The sequence below is a fragment of the Perissodus microlepis genome, chromosome 9 (genome assembly GCF_051167445.1).
Source record: "Perissodus microlepis isolate ML-2025 ecotype Zambia chromosome 9, ASM5116744v1, whole genome shotgun sequence".
Lineage (NCBI taxonomy): Eukaryota > Metazoa > Chordata > Actinopteri > Cichliformes > Cichlidae > Perissodus > Perissodus microlepis.
The window spans coordinates 23,471,409-23,494,716 of NC_140469.1; the positions used below are offsets into that span (position 1 = coordinate 23,471,409).

Sequence of the window (23,308 nt, forward strand, 5' to 3'; positions counted from 1 at the left end):
TTCATAATGTTTAGCACAGAAAACAGCTTCCAGATTCAGTGAGAACATGTGTTGTACAGCTCTAATCTAAACAAAGATTTACAACTTTCTTCTTAAACAGATGAGCTGTTGGAATATTTTTACTCAAGTTATCGAATTAAAATATTAATGGAAAATATCAAATTAGTGATCCATAAGCCACCCTCTTCTCTCACATACAGTGCTGCTCTAATTTTCCGCTCAGTTATTGATATTTTCTAATAATTTGGGGCTTTCTAAAAGCCACTGAGGCAGCGACAATCTTTGCTACATAAATGCAGAATTTCTGCATGGCGTTTCATCAAAACTCCCCACACCAGTTAGTTTTTCTTCAAATTTGTATTTACTTGTTTCCTTAATTGTGCTCTTTCCGCGTTCTTTCGATTGTAAACATTCATGTGATTCTTGGTACTGTCGGCTGCTCCCTTATTTCCCAGGGGGTCGCCCCAGTGGATAGATCCGCATATTTGATTTGGCACAGATTTTATTCTGGTTGCTCTTCGTGACGCAATCCTCCCATTTATCCGAGCTTGGGATCAGGACTAGGAGTACGCTAGCTTGTGACTCCATGGTGTTTATTATGGTGCTTATTCTAGTTCTAATTATTTGTTTTAAATATGCGGGATTTCAAAATAAATGTGCCAGTTAAGTTACATTTCAGTTGCACAGGGACAATAAAATAGCTGAATTTGTGTGTTCATCTGCAGATTTCTGTCAGCAGGACTCGCTGTGTTCATTTCTTTTTCTGGACTTCTGGGTAACATTTATGTGACTAAAACTGAATAAACTGAATCTCTTTGAGTTTTGGGTGGATGAAACTTTTTGGAATGTTTTGTGACATTTTGGAGATGAAATGAAGAACAAAGTAGGTGCATCTTCCCGTATTTGAAATATAAACTCTTTTGAGGACCTAACCAGCCAAATGTTTTGTTCTAACAGTCCTCCCTGTGCTACCTGAGAGCTGCAGGTTATTTAACGATCTGTCATAGTCTGTAAGGCCAGGCTGAAGGGCACAATTGCACCAGATTCCTGTAAACATTTGTTATCACGTCTCATATCATGCCCTGTCGTTTTTTCCGTCTTCCCTTTTTTTAGAATGCCGACTTCACTAGCCACGACCTCATCAGCAGGAAGATCAAAGAGTACAACACCTTGATGAGGTAAGGGTGAGATGAAAGCAGGTGAGCGGGGAAGGGAGGTGTCTCATAGCTCATGGGAAAGCTCTGAAAGTTTCGTGTCCATGTCTCATGCAGCCCGACTGGCAGCAAGACGGAGCCGTCTCCCAGAACTTCACGCCAGTCGCTAAGGCAGACGCTGCTGGGAGGGAAAGGAGAGACCAAAGCAACAAGCCCACACTCACCCAAAGCTGAGCAGGAGAGGAAGAACATGCACAAAGGTATGAAAAGGAAGAACATTTTATATCTGATAAATAATAAAATTAATTACTAATGCTTCCTTCATTTGTTATGTAAAAGTAGTATATAAACATTTACTGGGGTGGCTGTGGCTCAGGAGGCAGGACAGGTCATCTACAAATCAGAAGGGTGGCAGTTTGATCACTGGTTTTCATTTTGAGTACACGGTGCCTCTGCTTTATGCAGCCTTTACATATTTAGATCAGGCAGCGTGACTATATGGTTAATACAATGCTTTGTAGTTAAGCAAACTCTCACAGGCTGTTTTTAAAGGGGTACAAATGGTTAAAGGAAACGAATCATAAATGCTCACAGAGTAAACTGCACAGTGCGTTGAAGGTGTTTTGATGGTGATGATGGAAGGTATCACTTCTGGAAGTAATAACTCATTGTTTTACAGTTAATGTTACTTTAATGCAAGTAAGTACACGTTCAATGAGCTGTGCCTCAAGTACAACACCCGTAGAGCTTGCTTCGTGCCTGTTAAAGGTAATAAACTTGAAGATTGTTGCACCTTGTGCCAGAAACTGCTCAGCTTAGCAGTACAAAAGGTATTAGAGTGGCATGCCAAGACTGCAAGAAAACAGTCAGTATAGTTCTGTATTCATATCTGGAGCATCACGATAATCATGACAGTCGAATCCATTCTGCGCTTAATAAATCCTGTATTTCACAGCATTTGGATCCAGATAAGAATAAAAGCAGAAGTGCTCAGGATTTACACACAGTAGCTAAACATCAATCATATAAAAGGAGTTATTGGATTTTACTACATATCCTTAACTTATCCTTCTCAGACATGTTGTAATTAGAAGCTACTATTCACGGTATCCTGCGTGTTGTCCTGTGTGTGCAGATGACACCAGCCCTCCCAAGGATAAAGGGACATGGCGAAAGGGCATCCCAGGACTGATGAGGAAACCTTTCGAGAAGAAGCCATCTCCTGGAGTCACGTTTGGAGTGAGACTGGACGACTGTCCTCCTGCACAGACCAACAAGGTTCGGGCTGGTTTTATTCAGTGCACAAACCCAATGTTCTGCTTTGGAATGGGCCTTTTAAAACACGGTCCTCATTCCTTTGTGTTTCAGTTTGTGCCTCTGATTGTGGAGGTTTGCTGTAAGCTGGTGGAAGAGAGGGGGCTGGAGTACACGGGCATTTACAGAGTTCCTGGAAACAATGCTGCGATCTCCAACATGCAGGAGGAGCTCAATAACAAGGGCATGAATGATATCGACATCCAAGACGATGTGAGTGTCCTTTCATTGATCTGCTGCTGCTTTAATTAAACTCTCCTTGAAGTGCGTTTCCCTAATGGCCTGAAGTATTTTTAAAAGCTGCAGACTGACAGGTCTCTTTTCTACATCTTTGTACTCTAGCCAGTGATGGGTCTTTTAACAATCTTTAAAATGTCATATCTATTTATTGCAGAAGCTGGGTAAGCTTGTATTTCTGGATCACAAACATTATGCAGCAGCAGTGGAAGCTGTAGAAAACCATCACACTTGTTTTCCCAAATGAGCCTTTTGCTAAATTAATTGTGTTTTTGTGCAGAAATGGAGGGACCTCAATGTGATCAGTAGTTTACTCAAGTCCTTCTTTCGGAAACTCCCCGAGCCCCTGTTCACCAATGGTAAGTTGATTCTTCTTGCCATCTAGTGGTTAAAAAGGAGAACTGTCATCTGTAAAAGTACTTTTACTTCTTTTTTCGTCCTGCAGAGAGGTACACAGATTTTATAGAGGCCAACAGGATAGAGGACCCAGTGGAGAGACTCAAAGTGCTGAAGAGACTGGTGAGTAGAAGTAGTTTTGTAACATTTAACCTCATTAAAATTGCACAAAATGCAACCAAAAATGCAAGAAACTAAGATGTCAGACATTCAATTTGTGTTTTGTGTAATTTCTCTTTTCCTTACAGCTTCACGAGTTACCGGCTCATCATTACGAGACCCTCAAGTTCCTGTCAGCTCACCTGAAAACTGTGGCTGACAACTCTGAGAAAAATAAGGTATTTGTTGTTCTTGTCATTGTTGCTTTTGTTGTTTACATATTTTTGTTCTTGTCTGTAGTCTTATTTATACAATTATGTAGACCCCTCTGTTCTGAGTTACTCAGTTTGGAGACAAACAAAAAAAGAAAAAACAACTTTTTTTAAAAATGTCAGATGGAACCGAGGAACCTGGCCATCGTGTTCGGCCCCACTCTGGTGCGCACCACCGAGGACAACATGACCCATATGGTGACACACATGCCCGACCAGTACAAGATAGTGGAGACCCTCATTCAAAATGTGAGTTTCAGTGTTGGGTCACTGATTCAAACATGCACACAAATTTTTATTTTCTCACGTTTATTTCGTGTCTTGCAGTACGATTGGTTCTTCACTGAAGATGGAAATGGAGAGCCAGTGGTGGGTACAGACGTTACTACAATAACATTGTTTTCTTCTCTAAATACTAAAACAAAAAAGGCAGTTTTGGTGAAGTGAGTTGGCAAAAAAAAATGTAGATGGCAAAGAGAAAAAACACTGAATCAGTTCGAAAGCATTGATCAGTTTTTACTCAGTGAAAACAAAAACATGATTGGTGTTACTACCCAGCTCTGTTAGGAAGGAGGGAAGTAACATAAAACCAGATGGACATGGCTCAGCCAAGGTATTTATTGCTTAGAGGTTTTCCAAAGGCGAAGAAAAGAGGCAGACTGCAAGGGAAAGGAGGGTTTGTGGGTGCTGTTAAATCAAGTAGAAAAGCAAAAAGTGGTAGGACAAAATTTTAGTGTTTTTTTTCTTCCACCACCAAAAATCGCTGGTGCCATTCTGTGGCTATTGGATGTGATTTTCAGTTGCATCCTGCAGAATCTGCCCACCATGATTTTCCTAAAAGAAGCACTTTCATCTTTGTAATGCTCCGTTCTCCAATTGGTTGAAATGTGGAACCTCATCAGTGTGAAAAGAAGTAACAGTACAACTGCAGCAATGCTTCCTACCCCAACTAAAACACTCTAGTAGCAACACCACTGCCCCTTGTGGTGTTTCTGAGTATTTCCCATGTGCTGTGTGCTACATGTGAGAAAGCTTTAGAAGCGTAATTCTCCTGATGTTGTTCAGAGTACATGTTTGAAAATTGGTTTCAACTAACTTATGCAGCACCCAAGAAGTTAAGTATGTGTTCTTTCAAAGGATAGTTCACAGTTACAACAGCAAAGTTAATGGAAGAATGAGGTGCCCAACACTGAGCTGCATTCACTGAACATTGCTATGAAGTTGACCTGCTTTTTGATTGGACGTTGAATGAAGAAAATTAACAAACCAGCAAAAAACTGTTTTACCTTTTATGATGAAAGATACCCAAATCAAATCATTAACTTCTCCTTCGTCCCTTCAGACTGTGTCCCAGGAGGAGAGTGCAGTGGAGTCTCAGCCCCTCCCCAACATCGATCACCTGCTCACCAACATCGGCCGTACGGGCACATCGCAGGGTGAAGTATCAGGTAACACGCTGCATTTTGGCAGGCCAACTCTGTGGTGGGTTAACCTTTCTCTACCCTTTCACCGCTGAGCACTGTGGTCAAAGCTGGGAGGGACCGGTTGTGTTTAAGATTAGAAACAAATGTTGATGATGCTGCTTCTTCCCCAGGCCAAGCTTCCCCTTTTGCTCCTTTGGCTGTTGCCATTAGGAAGAATGGCTAACACTGAGTCCAAACAATGAATTCTCATTCTGGGACGTTACATAATGCCCTTTTGTCAGGTGTCTTTTGGCCCTGCTTTTGCAGTTCTATAAACTTATTAGGTGTTAGGAATTAGGACATCGGTAAGGGTGGCAGTGTCAGAAGTTACAAGCTTAACAGCACGATTATTGTGGTTGATGCGACTGTGGTTTGCATCCTGTTTTGAGCTTAGAAGACTTTTTATTACCTCAAACTGGGCTTTTGGGGGCCACATATTACATGACAAAAGTCTGAACTTTCATCTTAATTCTGACCATTTCAAGAACTTAACTTCTGTAAATGAAACCCCACGTAGCTCACCTGGTAAAAAAAAACATCTTTATTCCAATTCTGGGAAGGCCGAAACCTTTCTGGGGAATTAAGTTTTGTGCACAGGGAAAAATCATGGATTGTCTTAATTTTTATTCCCTGGTTAAGTTTACACCTCTTTAAAGATCCATTTCGTTGATTCTATAACCCGGCGTGTTATGCACTCTACTGCGAAAGGACACCTTCTGCTGAGACACGCCAGCAGCTTTGACAAAACGGCATTATCTGACAGTCCAGATATGAGAAAGGGCCAGTCCAAATCCCCGTGTGGGATTCAGTGGGCAATTTATTTGCATCCCCAAAAGGATGCAAAAAATTGTCTCCCTCCTTCATTTGCTTTAAAATCTATTCCTCCTTCTCGGTATATGCTAGCCTTTTAAGCAGTTCTTTTTAAACAACCTTCTGCCCTTTTTGGTACCCCCATTTCCCCCTCTTTTTCCTGCCTACTGTTGCACTAATACGGCATGTTCTTTGGCACGTCAGAACTAGATGTTTTTACAGTAAAAGGCGACCTCTGATTCCTCTGTCTCTAGTGAGGCTCTGTCGGGTGTCCTAACGGCTTTCCCAGCATTCACACATACTGATCTTGACACAGGCCAAGTGGGAGGAGTCTATCACACCATGATGTCACTGATGGACTCTATAATGTCTGTGATGGACAGCTGGAACTGTAGGAAGAAGGAGGATTGTTGCCCGCAGTGTAGCTGCCTAGTCTGCAGGAACCCGCAGCTCTATTAAGAAATGCCAAAGAGAGAGAAGAAAACAAAACAAACAAACAAACAAAAAAGTTAATCAAAGAAAGCTTGATGAAAAGGGGAAGCGAAGCGGCAACACGGTACTGTACGGTGTCCGGTTTTCTATCAGAGTATACCTAACACAGGCCGGTGCTACTGTCTGAAAGGCTCTCCGCTGTCTCTCCTCACTGTCTCGCAAGCTTGCCAACAGGAGAGATAGCATGGTACGGTTTCTACGTCACTGGTCAGTGTGCACCTGCATATTGTGCCTCCATCTGTATTGTAAGGGGTGTATAGGGGGGCTTGGCTATGTCACACAAACACAAATTTTAGCTAAGGGACGCTATGAGTGACAGATTGCAGAGCAGGTGAGGACTGATTATAGGTTTTCCTTGCTGACACACTCATTCTCATGTAGTGTCCTCTCTTCTCATATAGCTAGCCCCTCTGTGACCCCCCCGTCACCTTCATTTCTTTTTTTCTTAATTTGGTTTCTTCCATAGATGTTTTTTGTCATCACTGTGTCAATGTGTCTGAGACCTCATATCATCTCACATTGCTTCATTGGCAAATTTGGTATCAACCTGTTTTGACAGAAATGGATCGGTAACATTGATCTCCAGTTAGAAGCTTAAACTATTTGTTATTTTAATACTGAAGTTTAATTTTAGGCTTTTTTTAAAATAAGGTTGACAGTTACAAAAAAACATGGCATAAAAAAACATAGGAAAAGGGCTGTCACATCATTAGATTGTCACTGTACAAATATTTGTGCTAAAAAGCTTCATGACAACATTATTGCAATATCTGGAAAATCAGAAAAAGAATATTCAGATCATTCAAATTATTTGCAACTTTGTTTATTATGTGTTTATCTCCTTTCTGGCAAACGAATCTTAGTCAGAAAAAAGAAGCTATGACGACGTGTCTCCAAAATCTCTATATACTGTGGTTTTATCATAGACTGTATGTAAAAGATGGAAGCAACCGCTGTGAGAATAACTGTTGACTTTTAAAGTTCTGTGTAAAACATGAGCTGGGAATTTAGACTTTCACCTTAAACTTGACATGACAAGAGAGGTTTGGATCTCACTGAGGAACTGAAAATACTGCCCATTCATAAAATAGTAAAACAGTTTCACCTCTTCATGGCTTTGAAAATGATAGTAAACTCAAGTGTTTCTTAACCTAAAGAAACTTTTTAAAACCTAGTTGGATGATCTGAAAAGTAGCACAAACCACAGAGATTAAGACACGTGAGAGGTTGACACTTGCAGTGACAATTACAACAGAAGCATTTGTTCATAATTATTACAGTGCAGCCCAAGAAATTGTTGAAAGTATCAGGAGAAATCCTCATGTGTGGCCACTACCAATTTTTTTTTCAATCAGAAAATGCTACCACAGGACCACGGTTTCATTCCTGGATAACAAATCGATCACCATCCTCGTGTTGCATGGCACATCATCTGCCCCGCTGCTGTTCATTGCAAAAGTTGCACTCAGAATCACCAAGAGGAGCTTTGATGGAAATAGCCGTCAGCATCTTCTGTGGGTTTTCTGACACCCTCTGGTCTACACTTAATTAGGAAACAATGTCATGTCACATGTCATGTCACATGTCACACATACAGACGTGGACCTGAGTGTAACGCTGAGCTCATCTGTCCCCGTGTGCAGCATGGCCTGTTGTCCGCTTGTTTGCTCTCACCTCTCATCGGTCTCGTCTGGTGTTTTTCGTCATGCTTCTTCTCATCAACATGGTTCTTTCTCCTCCTTTGTTTCCTGTCACACTCATTTCCACACGTTTAACCCGCTCTGTGTGCTCACCCGTGTTGTTAAATCATCTAACGTGTCTCTCTTTTTCTCTTTTACCTACAGATTCACCAACTAGTGACTCAGCTAAATCAAAGGTGAGTGTGTGTCTCCAGTGTCTGATGGTGTGAGATGAGAGGAGGTAGGAAGAGAACAGATGATATAAACTTACCGCTTAAGGCATTTTCACCTAATTTAATTTAGAGCAGCATCTTGTTTACTTGTTCTGATTTTCTGCCTTATTCCCGAACAGTGAAAAAGACTCATTTGTGGTACTCACAACACTACTAGAACACATATAAGAAATTAAACAGCAACATCTGCAATGTTCTCATTAAGAGACAGATGTGGTGCTGGACTTTGTTTTATGGTTCAAAGACAGCCTGTCAAAAAATAAGGAACGTTAAAAAGATAATTTGGTGTTAAATACCAGAGGATCAGAAAGAAAGATTGTAAACACAAAACTTAAAAAAATGACTGACCACAAAATTTGTTCTATTTGGCGTTTGAAAACATGCACGATTGCTGTCACAGGGTGCAGGGATTTTGTACTTCAAAACACCCACAGATCTCACTGTGAACAGTTTTCACTCATCTGTTGCTACACACTGGGCCTCATTCACAAAAATTAAAGGATCACGTGGTCCCTGTCCTCCACCTGCTTCTTTCATTTTCTTCTAGTTGTGGTTCAAAGGGCTCCACATCTGTTATTGCAGCCCAGCTCTCTCAGTTTACCCGAGGAGGAGGTGTGCCGCTTCCGGCTTTCATTCACGAAAGTCTTCCTTTTTTGCATTTTGCAAGTGTTCCGTTTTACAGCAACTTCATTGATTTCTCAGTAGTTTCTGGGAAAATCTTTGTCCTAGTGAATAACAAAAAAGTTCACTATGAATCTGATGGTAATTCAGAACATTTGTCTGGACATAAAAGTGATTGAGGCCCATCGTGTATTCTCAGTGCTGTGACCACACATTATTTGACCCTCACATCCACAGTGAAAACAAAACAATTTCTATGGTTAGATGGTTAGCAAGTTTGAGCCATAAAGGCTGCTGTGCATCAAGTCTTTCGTGATTTTAAAGGTTCATAGAAGTCCTTCTCGAGGACACCCTGGATTTAAAACTTGTGGCTGAGGAACTTGGGAGTGTTCAACAGCTTGTTAGGATGTAGGAGGGAAAAAAAAGGCAGATGCTTTCCATCATTGCACTGCTGTTCCCGGCTCCTCCTCTTCAGCTTCAGCCGCGCTTCAGTTCATGCTGTGATGCTGCTTCTGCTTCTGCTTTAAAGCCGGCATGAATCAGTACTGTGCTCCCTGTTTATGATGCTGCTAATGTCCCTCTTTCTGTCTACTTGTTTGTCTGGTGCTTCATGGGAACAGGTGGAGTACAGACTTGAGGAAGGGGGTTGGGGTTAAAAGTTTCTGTGTCGTCTTTTGTGTTTCTTAGATTCAGCAGTGCTCATTTTGTTCTTCTTGTGCTCTCTCTTTCTGTTCCCCTCTCCTCTGTGCAGGGTTCCTCAGGGAAGGATCAGTGCAGCAGAGACCTCCTGGTCTCCTCCATCTTTGCTGTAGCCAGCCGCAAAAGAAAGAAGTCAAGGGAGAAGCCGCAGCCTAGCAGCTCAGACGATGATCTGGATTCTGTATTCCTCAAGAAGGAAATCCTTGGCCAGAAGCCAAACCAGCAGACCGAGGCACAGGGCGAGACTCGTCCCAGCCCTAACACCAAACCCAGCACGAAGCAGCAAGTACGGACAGAAGAGAGGAAGGAGAATGGGAGGACAGTGGAGCTCACACCTAAAGCTAAGAGAGAGCACCGAAACTCTTTATTCCTGAGGGAGAAGATTACCCCCAGACGCTCCTCGCCTTCACCTTTACCTTCCCCAAAGATTTCCAACTCTCCCAACATCAGCTACCAAACAGCTCCTCAGGGAAAATCCTCATTGTCAGACCCTCCGTCCCACCTTGATGAAAACACCTCAGACCTTGGGACCATGAGCTCTGGAGCATCAGTGCCACGATCCAGACCGAAAAAGTGGATTGCGGGAGTGTCCCCTGATCTGCCAGCAGGAGCCGCTCTGGGAGCAGGTGCGGGGGCGTCCGCTGGCGCAGAGGTGAGCTCTATCACCTCTGACTACTCCACCACCTCCTCTATCACGTTCCTGACTGGAGCGGAGTCAAGCGCGCTGAGTCCAGAGCTGCAGGGTGGCGAGGAGGCAGATGATGAGCGCAGTGAGCTCATCAGCGAGGGACGACCGATGGAGACAGACAGCGAGAGCGACTTTCCAGTTTTTGCTCCAGGTGGCGGCAGCAGCCAGTCCACACCCTGCCCAGCGCAAAGTCAAGAAAAGGCAGAGGCCAAAGGGGGCAGTGCTATCGAAGGGGGCACCTCACCAAAACTGGAAGCACGGCGGCTCTTCCCAACACACCGCATGATCGAGTGCGATACCCTCTCAAGAAGGTGGTCCCTGAAACAGAAAACAGACAGTGAATCATCAGTCGAAGGGGCTGCTGGCAGCGGGGAGCGAAGCGAGGGCAGGGCGGAGTCTTCCAGCCGGTTGTCTCGAGTCCTGGAGGTGATGAAAAAGGGCCGATCCACGAGCAGCCTCAGCTCTTCTTCGCGCAGTGAGTCGGAGCGATCCGAACCAGCCTGGCACCTTAAGATCACAGAGAGGCTCAAGTTTAGGCTACGAACGTCCGCTGATGACATGTTTACTCAGAAGAACCGATCTCCCGACTGTCGCAGTAAGAAAAAGAACATCCGACGGAGGCACACCATGGGCGGGCAGAGAGACTTTGCAGAGCTGGCAATCATCAACGACTGGCGGGAGCAGGGTGGGGTGGACCAGGCGGCCGAACTCTCAGCTCTAGACCCCCTGAAGCCTAGATGCTCCTCTCAGGACTTATCCATTCGGGACTGGATTGCGAGGGAGCAAAGCAGAGGCTCCGAGCCAAACGTCGAGGTTGCGCCCAAAGCGGTGCCTGAGGATGATCACGCAGAAGTGCATGAAGAAAGACCTCCCGAAAGACCTCCACCTCCACCGCCTTCGGATTCCCCTGGGGCTCAGCCTCCAGCCGGGGAGCACATTAACGGCAGAGGGCTGCAAAGCAAAAACAAAGGCTCCTTAGGGGACGACGCTCACCCACACAAACTCTCTGGAGCGCAAGTTGTCCGCTCACGGTTCTACCAGTATCTGTGAAACGGAAAACAAAAAACAAAACCGGGATGAATGTGTACGTGTATGAATGTGGGTATTTTAGCTGAGGTTACTGCACAATATTTTTTCTACAAAGTATACTTTATGTATCTACTGTACATACTTATTATGATTGTTACTGGAATTCGACTGAAGAGATGTCTAACACAGACTTTTCTCCTGTAAGATCGAACCCAACGAGTGCAAGAATCTGACTTTAATAGGACACGATGACAAATATAAGGGTCAACTCGAGTATTACTGAAGAAAGCAGGTGCAAGAGTTTTTTTTAATAAGGAATCATGACTCAGTTCTTCCTCTTTGGAGCGGTATGAAGAATGTATTACACTTTTTGGACTAACATGAGTTGCTTGTGACAATAATGTCTTTTTCAAAACGGCATGTCTGTGTTTTTCTCGGCTGTACTTGAAGTATGTGGAAGTAACTGAGGGCTGCTTTCTGAGCTGAGTGCTGTGGGAAGTTAATTTTTTTCTTTTTATGTTTCTTGTCGTTTTATTTTGTATTTTCACAGCACACTCACAACAGCCAGATATTAGCTTGAGGAACTGGGGGATTATTATAGTTTTATGAAATAAAAGACTGAGAAAACAGTAATAAAAGCTGATACTACAGTATGTAATGCTTGGTACAGTAGTTTTGTGAAGGTATAGTCCAAAAAGTGAGTTCTTACATACGAAAAAAAAGTGCCTCTTTTATTTGTTTTGTTTTTAAACTGTTTTTATGGATGGTTGGAAACACAAGGAGGGTTGTTTTTTTTCTTTTAACCTCACAGGCATTCCAGATTTTATCCTGTTTTTAGTTAAACTCACAGCAGCATCGGAGCAACATCAGATTTTTATCGCGGTAATGTTTCATTATAGTTTTATTTCAGTTTTCCACCCCCCCGAGTTTTGCAGTAAAATGGAACGGGTGCTTTAAAAAGCTGGGAGAAAAAAAAATATGTTTGAAACTGCATGAGACAATGTTTGCTGAAGAGTGAACATCTCGCCCGTGTTTACAGAAAAACATGGGCGCAACACCACCTCCTCCCCTCAACAAACACTGGAAATAAATAACCTTTATTTAGACCCTCGTCTCTTTGGCGTCATTGTTATTATTCTCAGAAAACATCTGGGAAGAATAATAGACCAGATTTTTTTTTCCTCAGCCAATGTCCAAACAAATATATTTATTACAATAAATCGCATATGTTTTTATCAAAGCATTGTGTTGCTCTTCAGATTTGTATGCTTGCATTACGTTGAAATATTACAACAGCCTGATTTAAATCACAACAATCATGACAGCTGTTGTAATCCAAAACCTCAGGAATATACAATGATCCCTTGGCTTACTTTCCTGCTGTAAACAGATGGGGTGAAACTGACAGGGAGCGTAGACAAATGTTTCTTAATTTTGATGCCTTCAGGATATAAAATTCTGCCTCATTCCAAGAAGTTTAAATAGAAATCTGAGATTCCAGCAGTTCATGTGCTGCAAACAATATGAAGCATAAATAGTTGCAGAAATAAACAAATTACAAATAACTGACACAAAAAACTTACTGCTCTTGTAATTTACAGCCAAAGTTTGTAGATTTTCCTGTTTTAAAACAAAAGTCATAATTAGGGTGGCAAACCAGAGGCTCGGGGTCCAGAAGCAGCCCACAGAAAGAAAGGCTTTGGAAAACGTGAAGGAGGGTTTTACAACTTTTCCTACTGATGAAGACCTCATCATTGGCCACTCATACTAAACAAAAGTAATTTAGTAAAGAGAAAAGTTCCTGTTTTTCCACCATGTGAACTACCAGAACTTTTTCCTGTAGTTTAATAAATTGATTCAAAATATTAAATGTCAAAGAGCCATGCTGACAGATTGCTTTCATTAACTACAGTAACTTTTCTTAAAAATGCAGAAAACCTGAGACGTATGCTGAAATTCAGTTAAATAATTAGCAATATGAATTATTATCATATTAAAGATTGTATCTTTTAAAAATAGGAATGTATATTTTTATATTTTTATTCTCGACTCTTTTATATGACTTAATCCTACAGAATAAAACAGAATGAAATTGTAGGATAAGTTGCACAGTAAACCAAAAGGATCTGATGAATTTTAATTTTTTTGATTTTTCTATTTTTTCTTCTGAAAAGAACTACTTTCTTTTCTGGCCCATCTTTTGTTTTCTCTTCCATTATTAGTTGGGAAGAACTAATTTGGAAAGTGAAGCTGTTCGCGGAGCATGAATTTCAACAAGTAAAACACCAGAAGAGATAAATGAAAACACAAAGGATACTGTAGAATGACCACTCGAAAGCTTTCCTTATAACCTTGCTTTACTGAACATGTGTTCAGCATCCATCACTTAGAACAACACAACAACGGGTACGACAGCTAGGAATAAACTACTAGACAGCCCTGCCGCAAAAGCATATCATATGGCGTAAATCCACAATACCCCACGGCTTAATGTAGGCACTAACATAACCCAGTATATGACAGATACTACTTAGCTCTCTGCTTTTGTAATGATCAGAGCTGATCAGAGTAAAGGTTTGAATGGGTGTCATTACCCTGTCTTACTTGGCTAGTTAAAAATCTACTTATGTGGTTAAAATCAGAATAAAGTTATATTAACAAATACAGCATGAAAACTGGTTTAGAGGGTTAAACTGCTCCTGAAGAATTTCTTTTTTTATTTTACTCATTTTTACTAGAGTGAGATGGAGTTTGTTTTCATTATGAAGGACATTTTCATTCACTATATTTACTCTAATACCTCGCGATTGTTTTTTTTTTCCTTTCTTCTTTTTTTAAACCTAGAATTAGAAGGCTGGAGTTTAGGACGCAGATAAAAATGACACAAATCTCGCTCATTTCTTGATATGTGTTATAAATAAATAAATAAATAATGGCTTATTAAATGTCGTTTCCCATCACAGTACGGCAGTACTCACGGTATCCATGGCAACTCTATACTTCCTGTTTCTGGGTGACATAACGATCAGCCTCACACTTCCGTAATCAGCATACATAAGCGTGTTGAACAATTCAAAATACATAAAAGTAAACTCCATTATGAGGAAGAAGCGAATCAGAGCTGACAACATCAACCCTGTGGGGTCTGAATGGATCCTTTACTACACTGACAAGGCAAGACAATTAGCATATTTTGCTTTATTATTATTGATTTTATGTTTTGCAAAAGACGGAGCCTTGCCCTGTCATTGCATCAAATCATCAAAAGCTGCAATAGCCAGGAACCAAGATGCACAATTGTCACGGTCCTTCCACATAAAGCACACGACTTGTACTTTCTGCCGAGAAAGTAAAAGCTCTGCTTCGCGTGACGTAACGTAAAGGCGAGCCCGTGTTTTTCCGTAGAGCTGGAGACATTCACTTTATGCAAGCCTCCACCTGACCTGACACCTGTGCACAGCTCAGGTAAGACAGAGTTATTTACTTTAATAAACGAAACGAAAAGAGCACCGAATGAGCACCTATCTGAAAGTGGAAGATGGCATGCGTTTATTTGGCAAGGGTTTTTTTGGTTTTGTTTTATTTATTCAATTTTTAGATAACAAAACAAAAGATTATTTTCTACGGTTTGATCTTCTTTTCTTCTCGTTGGTTTAACCGTCCGTTGTCTTAGATGAGAGTTTACTGTGATTTTTCTTTAATAATATTCTGGAGTCCCGTCTTTGGATATATTTCAAATATTTGCATTCTTGTTACATAGCACTGAGAAGAAGCAGCACCTGAGTCCCACGGGAATTTGTTACGTGACACCAGAAGAACAGGTGTAACAGGTGAGCAGGTGCGACAAACAACCTGTTTGCTTTCCGAAACTAAAACACTGAGCAGCAGAGTTTTTCTCAAGTAAAATATTATCTCAATTACAAAAAAGCAAGTATTGTGTATACACAGTGTTGCCAACTTAGCGACTTTGTCGCTATATTTAGCGAGTTTTCAGACCCCTTAGCGACTTTTTTTTCTGAAAAAAGTCGCTAAAAAAAGACGTGAAAGCGCGTATCGCTTTTACTCTCAACAAGCAGCGGGTGCTGTAACGCAGTCAGTTCTTCTTTTACTCTTATGCTGTTTTGTGGATCACAAGGTTTAAAACTACTTATAAACACACACACAAAGTAACTCCACCAGAGTGCCTATTTCGGGTCACTTTTGCTGGTCCAAGCCCGGGTAAAGGAGCAGGGTTGGAATTGTGACATTAAAAAAAACAATAATTGCTAAAAGAAATTTAATTTGTAGTTCTAAATAAACTCTAAATGCATTTAGGACGTTTTTTACTCACTTTATGTCTCTTCCATGATGTTATTTCTCTCTCCAACAACTAGGTTACAATTAGATTAGCATGACCAATTATGCAAATTAGGCGATGACGTCATTTAGCGACTTCTAGCGACTTTTAGGACAACCAATAGCGATTTTCCTTACTGAGGAGTTGGCAACACTGTGTATACATGGTGTCTTCCCCCCCTACCATTGAAAGTTAAATTCTTTTTGCAAAACACTCATGTTTAAAACATTTACTTAACTTTGAAAGCTTTTAAACTACTAAAAACAGCCATGCTGTTTTGTGTTAAAACAATACCCTGAACCTGACATGGGCTGGACTCTCACTAATACTACTTTCTGTTTTTAAACCACATTAAGTCAAGGTAACATTCAATCCTGCCCTGACTCTTACATGACACATCCCTGCTTTATTTAAGCAAACCCAGTTCTTGTAAAAATCAAGCACACATACTAGTAGAATACTGCCTCTATGTGGTTGAAATTTTCATTACATTTGAGATATTATTAGGCTCTTTGGCCTAGATTGAGTGGAGCGAAGCCGCCAAAGAAGTCAGCTCAGGGGGATATTGAGAAGTTCAATATGTAGCCCACTAAATTCTGTTAAATAAATAAATATACCTCAATCATACACTATGAAAAATTGCTGAACCCTTTTGTGGTGATCTTCATGATGGTGTAATTTACAGCCCACAGCACATTTAAACAGACAAACATTTTTACATTCCAGATCTAAAACAACAACAACACAGTTTCAAAATAAATTAAAGCTGAAAAGTGTGTTATGTTGTGTTAGCTAATTATTGTGGAAAGTAAAATCACAGTGATTTAGTGATCAACAAGATGGGTTTAGAATTTTCAAACTGATTCCCGTAAATCACAAGACACTGTGCTCGCCTGCATCCCTTTGTAGGATAAAATTATTGGTAGTAAATGTCAGCCATTTAAGCCAAAACCAATTACCAATAAGAATAATTATCATAAGAATATGCTTTAAAACATGTCATCTAGTGCAGCTGTTTACATCATGAGAGTTTTCAATAATACGTGTAGATTGTACCACCTGTTAGCTAGCTGTGTACACAAAGGTTTTATAATCTAGGGTCAATAGTTTTGGTCAAGTGTTCACATATATGTCTTCGTCTGTTGCTTTATATCTTATAAACCTGGGGCCCGGCTGTTTGCTGCCTGTGTCAGTGTTATTCAATCAGTACTCATGTGAACATACAGTGCTGTGAAAAAAGTATCTGGCCCCTTCCTGATTTCTTAACTTTGCACATTTGTCACACTTAAATGTTTCACAGCAAGCAAAGTTTATTATTAACTAAAGATAACTTGATTAAATACAAAATGCATTATCCAGACATGATTACTGCCAGAGCAGTTGAATCTAGAAATTACTTGAATAGAATCAGTTAAAAGATCTCGAAAAGCAACACGTCATGGCTCGATCTAGAGCAACTCAACGGAAGATGAGAAACAAAGTCATTGACATGCCATCATCAGTCTGCAAAGGGTTACAATGCCACATTGAGACCATTATCCACAAATGAGGAAAACTTGGAACACTGGTGAATCTTCCCAGGTTAAATTAGTCCAAGATCACTGACTCACCCAGGAGCTCACAAAAGAACCCAGAACAACATCTAAAGAACTCCAGGCCTCACTTACCTCAGATAAGGTCAATGTTGCTGATACAGTTACAAAAAAAAAATGTCTGGACAAAAATAGCATCCATGAGAGACTTCCAAGGCAAAAATTACTGCTGAACAAAAAAGAACACATTTACCCCCCAAAAAACCCATCATGATTCCCAAAACTTTTAGGAAAATATTCTGTCCACTGACAAGACAAAAAATGAACTTTTTGGAAGTCTTGTGCCTTGTTATGTCAGATATAAAACTAACAAAGCTTTTTATAAAAAGAAGGTCATACTAACATTCTAACCCAATGCTGCTCTCTAGCAGAAAATCCCGAAGGATAATGTCTGACCATCAGTTTGTGCCCTGAAGCTCAAAAACACTTGGGTTATACTTAAGACAATGATCTGAAACAAACCAGCAAGTCCACCTCTGAATGGCTCAAAAATATAAAGAAATAAATAAATGAAGGTTTTGGAATGGGCTACTTAAAGTCTGACTGAGATGCTTTGGCATGACCCTAAACAGGGCTGTTTGCGGTCAAAACTCTCCAGTGTGGCTGAATATAAAAAATTCTGCAAAGAAGAGTGGGCCAAAATCCTTCCGAAGTGTATGAGAGACTCATTGCCAGTTATCACAAACACTTGATATGCAGTTCTTGCTGCCAAGGGTGGCACAATCCGTTCTTAGGTTAGTGTTAGAGAGTTATCTCTGGGATGCTGGTGTGATAACTCCCTCAGGACAAGGACTCCGATCAGAGAGTGGGGCCCAGAGAGTGCTTTCCAGATATACTTTAATGAACATTAACTGATTCAACAGCAGGCCAGTAGTACAGCAATTGGCATACTCAGTGAGAGTATCTGAGTGGTTCTAAATAACAAGAAAACAGGTCCCTGATCTATCTGGCTCTATGTTACTTTTTAACATAGAGCCAGATAGAGCTGAACATTTTTTTTCCCTTAATAAATTAATAAATTAAATTTAATAAATTAAATTACCATTTAAAAATGGATTTCGGTATTTCCTGCAAATACTGCACTGTACAGCCTGCTGCATTAAACTGCCAGTGGACAAAATGGATGAGCTGTAGGTGCAACTCTTGTGTAACATACCTTATCATATCCTAAAGGAACCATGTCTGCTGTCTACCTTCTCCTCCTGCTGGTCCCCACAATCTCGGCTCAGACTTTTCGCTTTGGTGCCTGCCCTACTCCGAAGGTGCAGTCTAACTTCAGCCTTCAGCTGGTGAGCACAAACAGTATTCTGTATACATACATACAAAGTAAGCAAAGAGCTGTACAGAAATGATGGCTCATTTTTATTTACAGTACCTGGATAAGTGGTATGAGATTGAGAAGCTGCCTGCTTCTTTTGCCAGAGGACAGTGCATTGAAGCGAATTATTCTGTAAGGAAAGATGGGACCATCCGAGTGTTGAACTCTCAGGTTGTGTAAGTAGTAAGCAACTTGTGGTTTGCTAAAGGAAAACACCACTTTAATTGTAACAGGTGATAACATGGCAATTGATTTTCATTATGTTTTTGCACGGACGACCAGTCCAGCTTTGTCCAGCCACTACACTTCTCCAGCCCGAACGACATTCCGATGTCATTGCTGTATATCCTGGTGGTGTGGATATATATATATATATATATATATATATATATATATATATTATTGCACCTGTGTATTTGCTGTATCAATCTGTACATCACTGAAAAAACAAACAAAGACAAAAAACCTTTCACCAAACAAACCTCAATATTGGCAACAATGACGGGTATTTTTTTATTTGTCCCTGCAAGGTGAAGTTCAGGGTGTGGATTTAACGTGTACACTAAGCACCTTTCTTCTTATGTATTGTACGAGGAGAATGAAAACAAACCTGAGTGACATGATTAACATCTTGACCCTGAACTGTTGACTGAAGGCTCGGTGGCGGCACACCTCATGTGGCGTTTGCTGTAATGACACAGGGTGCTTTCTTGTGCTGAATGTTGTTGACAGAAGTTTGCACAAAGGAAAGAGATTTTGTCTAATTTGCTGTAATTGATTGTGGTAACAAGTAATTTGCTTGATAAACTCATACAGTATCTGTGTGTCTCAGGGGTGGTAAAAGGGAGTTTTTAGAAGGGACAGCTGTGGTTCCAGACCGACAAGAACCAGCTAAGCTTGGAGTTGCCTTCTCATATTGTAAGTATTTTGTTATCATCCCATTTAAATCATAAAGTACTCTATCATCATTAAAGGGCAAAAAAAGTACATAACTTATGGCATTTCTATTGGACCGCATTAAAAATGACCATAAAATCATTCTCTGTAGCGTTGGTAGAGATAGATTGTGGTTTCTTAGTGTAGTAGTTTAAATATTCATCTTGCAAGCAAAAGATTTGTGGTTTAATTCTAGGAGGGTTTGGGGGTGTGTCAGGATGAACAACTGGTGTAAAAACCTGCCAAATGAGACATGTGGAAACAGCTGCTGTGGGAGCCCTTTGTGAATAAGGGAACAGCTGGAAGTAGTTTCAGTGCCAGTGACCTCTCAGAAACAATTTGGTGCCCCTTATTTATGGCTTTGAGAATGCCAGCAACCAAGAGATGGCAATGTCACGCAGTTGACTAAAAACTGAATATTAAAGATGGAAGGAGTAATCAAATGTAGTGGTATATCATTTCACAACTTCAAGTTTAGCTGGCAAATTCATGTTTAAAAAAAAACTAACAAAAAACTAACAAACTCATTCACCTTTTGGATCTGATGATAGCGCAGATCTGCAATTTGCAGCCAAGGTGCTAAGTGTCATCCATAACACTTCACACTAGGACACACACCACTTTAGAATAAGCTGGAGATCATTAGTCAACAAGTCAGCAGGATAACAAATTCAAATCGGAGACATGATCCTGAGATGACCAAAGGTGTCACTGTTTGCTCTGTTTGACATCTAAATGCAGCAAAGGGGCAATGTGGACCAAGATCTCACTGCAGCTGTATGGATCATTAGACCTCATATGTAGTGGCTTTGTCATTTTACTTTTTATGGCTTTGTATTTGGAGTAATGTATATCATGTTGCATCAATTCTGCTTTACAAATCTAAATCATTTGCAAACTCACCCATATAAAAGTTTGCTATTGTCTGTATTTTATCTTTCTGTGGCTGTGCTTTCTGTTACCAGTTACACCCTATAGCCCATACTGGGTGCTGGAGACAAACTACACCAACTACACCATTGTGTACTCCTGCACAGACATTCTGCGCATATTCCACATTTACTACGCCTGGATTCTCGCACGGTCACCCTCCCTGCCTCCAGAGACGGTGCATTACGCCAAGCAGTTGCTGACTGATAAAGGAATCGATATTTCCAAGATGACCCCCACATATCAGAGCTGTGGAAATATTTAGGAACTGACAGAGAGGTTCATTCATTAAAGAGTTTTTCTGTTTGTAGAACTAATTATTTATCCTACCAGCCATGAAATCACAGTACATCTGTTACATTGTTGTTTCTTTTTCTTTAATTTATTTCTTTGTTTCATCATTGTTTTCATCATTTTAATTTTGTCATTTGATTACAAAGTGAATGGATTAAAGTAATATTTTGAGATAAAATTCATTTGATAATTAAAACATTTATATAGTACATATTCTTGCAAAGAATTAAATACTACATCTGTAAAAAAGTGATTGTTTTGCATACTAATTAGTCAATGAAAATAGCAACATCCTTTTTATATTCTATCTATAGTGCATCTTTTATTATTTACAACAATGAGCAAATCAAGCTGTTCTTGGTGATGGAGCAAAAAAGAAACTGTGGATCTGTTCTACTTAAATTAGAGCTGTTTTTTTTTCATTTGAACTGGAAATAATCCATTGAACATACAGTCCTGTCTCACAGTGATGCAATAAATGATTCTATGTGCAACTTTAAATACTGATGAAATTAATCAGAATTCACTGATGAGTGGGTGACAACATCAACACTGTGCGGTGAAACAGAAGGTGAGAAAATAAGTGTACTCCTACTGTGACTTTCTGTACTCTTACAGGGTCTTCTCAGGAGTGGACATTGCAGCAAATTCACTCCAAAGCCAGACTGTGCATTGCTCAGAGAAACTGCAAAAAACCCAAGAGCTACTCTTCAAATTCTACAGGCCTCATTTAGCGTTACGGTCCTGGGTCGGTGACCCGGTGTTTTGAGTCTTGTACTTTTGTTTTCTTAGGATGGTTGTGTTTTGAGTTTTTGGTTTCCTGTCCTGTTTCTGTGCCCTTTCCTGTGTTCCACACGTCCGTTTTATTTTGATAGCTCTGTCCTATCTGCAGTGTGTCTACTTTTGGTTTTCCTCATCTCATTTTTTGTCTGATTAGTCCCAGCTGTGTTTCCACCTGTTTCCTATCTCCTCATCTTCCATCCTGTGTATTTTAGTTCTCAGTCTTTACCCGCTGTGCTGTGTGTGGCATCCCCGGTTGAAAAGATGGTCTCTCAAACTGATGGTTCACAATCCTTTTATTAAACAGCCGTGTATGTGAACACACCGTAAGAGCTACAACATACAGAATAAAAGACTATTAGTAAATCAAACAGTGTGTTGCCTTTAACCTTTTGACTTATTCATTAATCACAAATTAATTCTCTTTACCTTACATAACAAATAACACTAAAACTTGTAAATTATTGCATATAACAGGGAAATCGTTGCATCGCTGCCTAAACATGACGAGGTACGTTAGCACCCTCTAGTGGGTGAAAACTTAGCCTTTATGCTTAGTAGCGGTCAGCAGCTATATGCTCCGTAAAACAACAAAATACATATCTACAGGACAAACTTTGTTACAACCCTTGTTCCCTCATCAACCAGGTGCTAAGAAACTTCTTTCAACTCAGTGTTGCACCTTAATAGCCGTTCTTTTTCCCATTCCCGTCCATTAACCATAGAGCACACCTTCTCTCTGTGCATTAAGACTCGCGCTTCTGCTATATGGTTTACGCCACTTAATTTACGGCACCTTGTCGCTCTGTGACTTTCAAAATAAAAGCATCCGCTCCAACAATATAATAGTCACTCATAACTTTACAAAACACTTTACAAAATATTAATGAGGTCATTTACACTCCCACCAAATCATTAAGAGCTTAACTGGAAATTAACTGACGCGATAATGATTTCCTAATGAAGAAATGACCCGTAACCATTAAACTGTATGATAACACATAGTTCCATTGAAAAGAGGGAGCCTTAAACCTTGGAATGTAGTTAAACAGTCTCTAATAGCAAAACCAGTTTCTGCACTGGGCGTTCCACTATAGAACGTTTACTAGAACATTGTCCCTTCTCAGTCTTCCTTTCTCCGAAGCAAATCCTTACTTTTCTTACAAGTCCGTCTTTGTCAGTTACTGTGTCCATTACACGTGCTAATCTCCATTCATTGCGGGGTAGATCATCCATCTTCTCCATGACAACATCTCCAACTTTCAAGTTTCTCCTTGGAGTGTGCCATTTCTGTCTTGTTGCGATGTTGGATAGATACTCCCTTTTCCAACGTGACCAAAACTGTTCTGATAAGTACTGCACCTGCCGCCACCTTTTACGTGCGTAAATATCCTCTTTGATGAATGTGCCTGGAGGGGGCAGGGATATCTTTGACTTCATAGTAAGCAGGTGATTTAGCGTCAAGGGCTCTGGGCTGCTTGGGTCACTTAGGTTGTCCACCGTTAGAGGCCTGCTGTTGACAATCGCCATTGCCTCATAAAAGAATGTCCTTAACGATGCGTCATCCATTCTGCCAGATGAAAGTGAAACTGTGGAGCGCAGAATGTTTCGAACTGTCCTGATTTGTCTTTCCCATACACCTCCTGTATGGCTTGAATAAGGAGTGTGCATTTTGAAGTCACACTGCTTCTCTGCAAGAAATGTGGTAATGCGGTTGGAGTCCACTTGTTTTAAAGCTTCTTGTAGCTCATTTTTAGCTCCGACAAAGTTGCTTCCTTGATCGCATCTAATCTCACTGACTGCTCCTCTTATGGCTATAAAACAGCGGAGCGCATTGATAAAGGCGTCTGTAGTCATGTTGTCCAACATTTCTATGTGCACTGCTCTGCAGCAAAGGCATGTAAAAAGAAGTCCATAACGCTTGTGCTCTTTGCAA

General features: G+C 40.6%; 2 protein-coding genes across 9 annotated transcripts in view; both read left to right on the forward strand.

Annotated features, from left to right (window-relative positions):
• Nucleotides 1-12,292, forward strand: part of arhgap21a (Rho GTPase activating protein 21a) — a 103,574-nt gene extending 91,282 nt beyond the window's left edge. For all 6 annotated transcript variants that reach the window (XM_084939723.1, XM_084939722.1, XM_084939721.1 and 3 more), the window contains 12 exons: nucleotides 1,114-1,178; nucleotides 1,272-1,414; nucleotides 2,290-2,432; nucleotides 2,523-2,681; nucleotides 2,986-3,064; nucleotides 3,151-3,224; nucleotides 3,350-3,439; nucleotides 3,596-3,721; nucleotides 3,800-3,841; nucleotides 4,815-4,920; nucleotides 8,082-8,113; nucleotides 9,522-12,292. In XM_084939723.1, coding sequence (XP_084795849.1) covers nucleotides 1,114-1,178; nucleotides 1,272-1,414; nucleotides 2,290-2,432; nucleotides 2,523-2,681; nucleotides 2,986-3,064; nucleotides 3,151-3,224; nucleotides 3,350-3,439; nucleotides 3,596-3,721; nucleotides 3,800-3,841; nucleotides 4,815-4,920; nucleotides 8,082-8,113; nucleotides 9,522-11,207 — 2,745 coding nt within the window. In that variant the 3' untranslated portion in view covers nucleotides 11,208-12,292. The remainder of the gene's footprint in view (nucleotides 1-1,113; nucleotides 1,179-1,271; nucleotides 1,415-2,289; nucleotides 2,433-2,522; nucleotides 2,682-2,985; nucleotides 3,065-3,150; nucleotides 3,225-3,349; nucleotides 3,440-3,595; nucleotides 3,722-3,799; nucleotides 3,842-4,814; nucleotides 4,921-8,081; nucleotides 8,114-9,521) is intronic.
• A 111-nt stretch (nucleotides 12,293-12,403) lies between these two features.
• On the forward strand, nucleotides 12,404-21,743 carry LOC146380556 (apolipoprotein D-like). Of its 3 annotated transcripts, none has more exons than XM_084939729.1 (6): nucleotides 12,404-14,651; nucleotides 14,947-15,024; nucleotides 18,288-18,403; nucleotides 18,487-18,608; nucleotides 19,265-19,350; nucleotides 20,334-21,743. In XM_084939729.1, the coding sequence occupies exons 3-6, from the start codon at nucleotides 18,293-18,295 to the stop codon at nucleotides 20,561-20,563; spliced, it is 549 nt and encodes a 182-aa protein (XP_084795855.1). In that variant the 5' UTR covers nucleotides 12,404-14,651; nucleotides 14,947-15,024; nucleotides 18,288-18,292; the 3' UTR covers nucleotides 20,564-21,743. The 3 variants fall into 3 exon arrangements, with proteins under 3 accessions (XP_084795855.1, XP_084795854.1, XP_084795857.1); XM_084939728.1 differs by having other exon boundaries at nucleotides 14,947-15,016; XM_084939731.1 differs by lacking the exon at nucleotides 14,947-15,024.
• The last annotated feature ends 1,565 nt before the right edge of the window (nucleotides 21,744-23,308 follow it).

Excerpts from the sequence above, each read along its gene's own strand:
- LOC146380556 (XM_084939729.1), top strand. The coding sequence starts at position 18,293 with ATGTCTGCTGTCTACCTTCTCCTCCTGCTGGTCCCCACAATCTCGGCT. Across the intron at positions 18,609-19,264 it reads GTGTTGAACTCTCAGGTTGT|GGGTGGTAAAAGGGAGTTTT; the intron begins GTAAGTAGTAAG and ends TGTGTGTCTCAG. Across the intron at positions 19,351-20,333 it reads TGGAGTTGCCTTCTCATATT|TTACACCCTATAGCCCATAC; the intron begins GTAAGTATTTTG and ends TTCTGTTACCAG.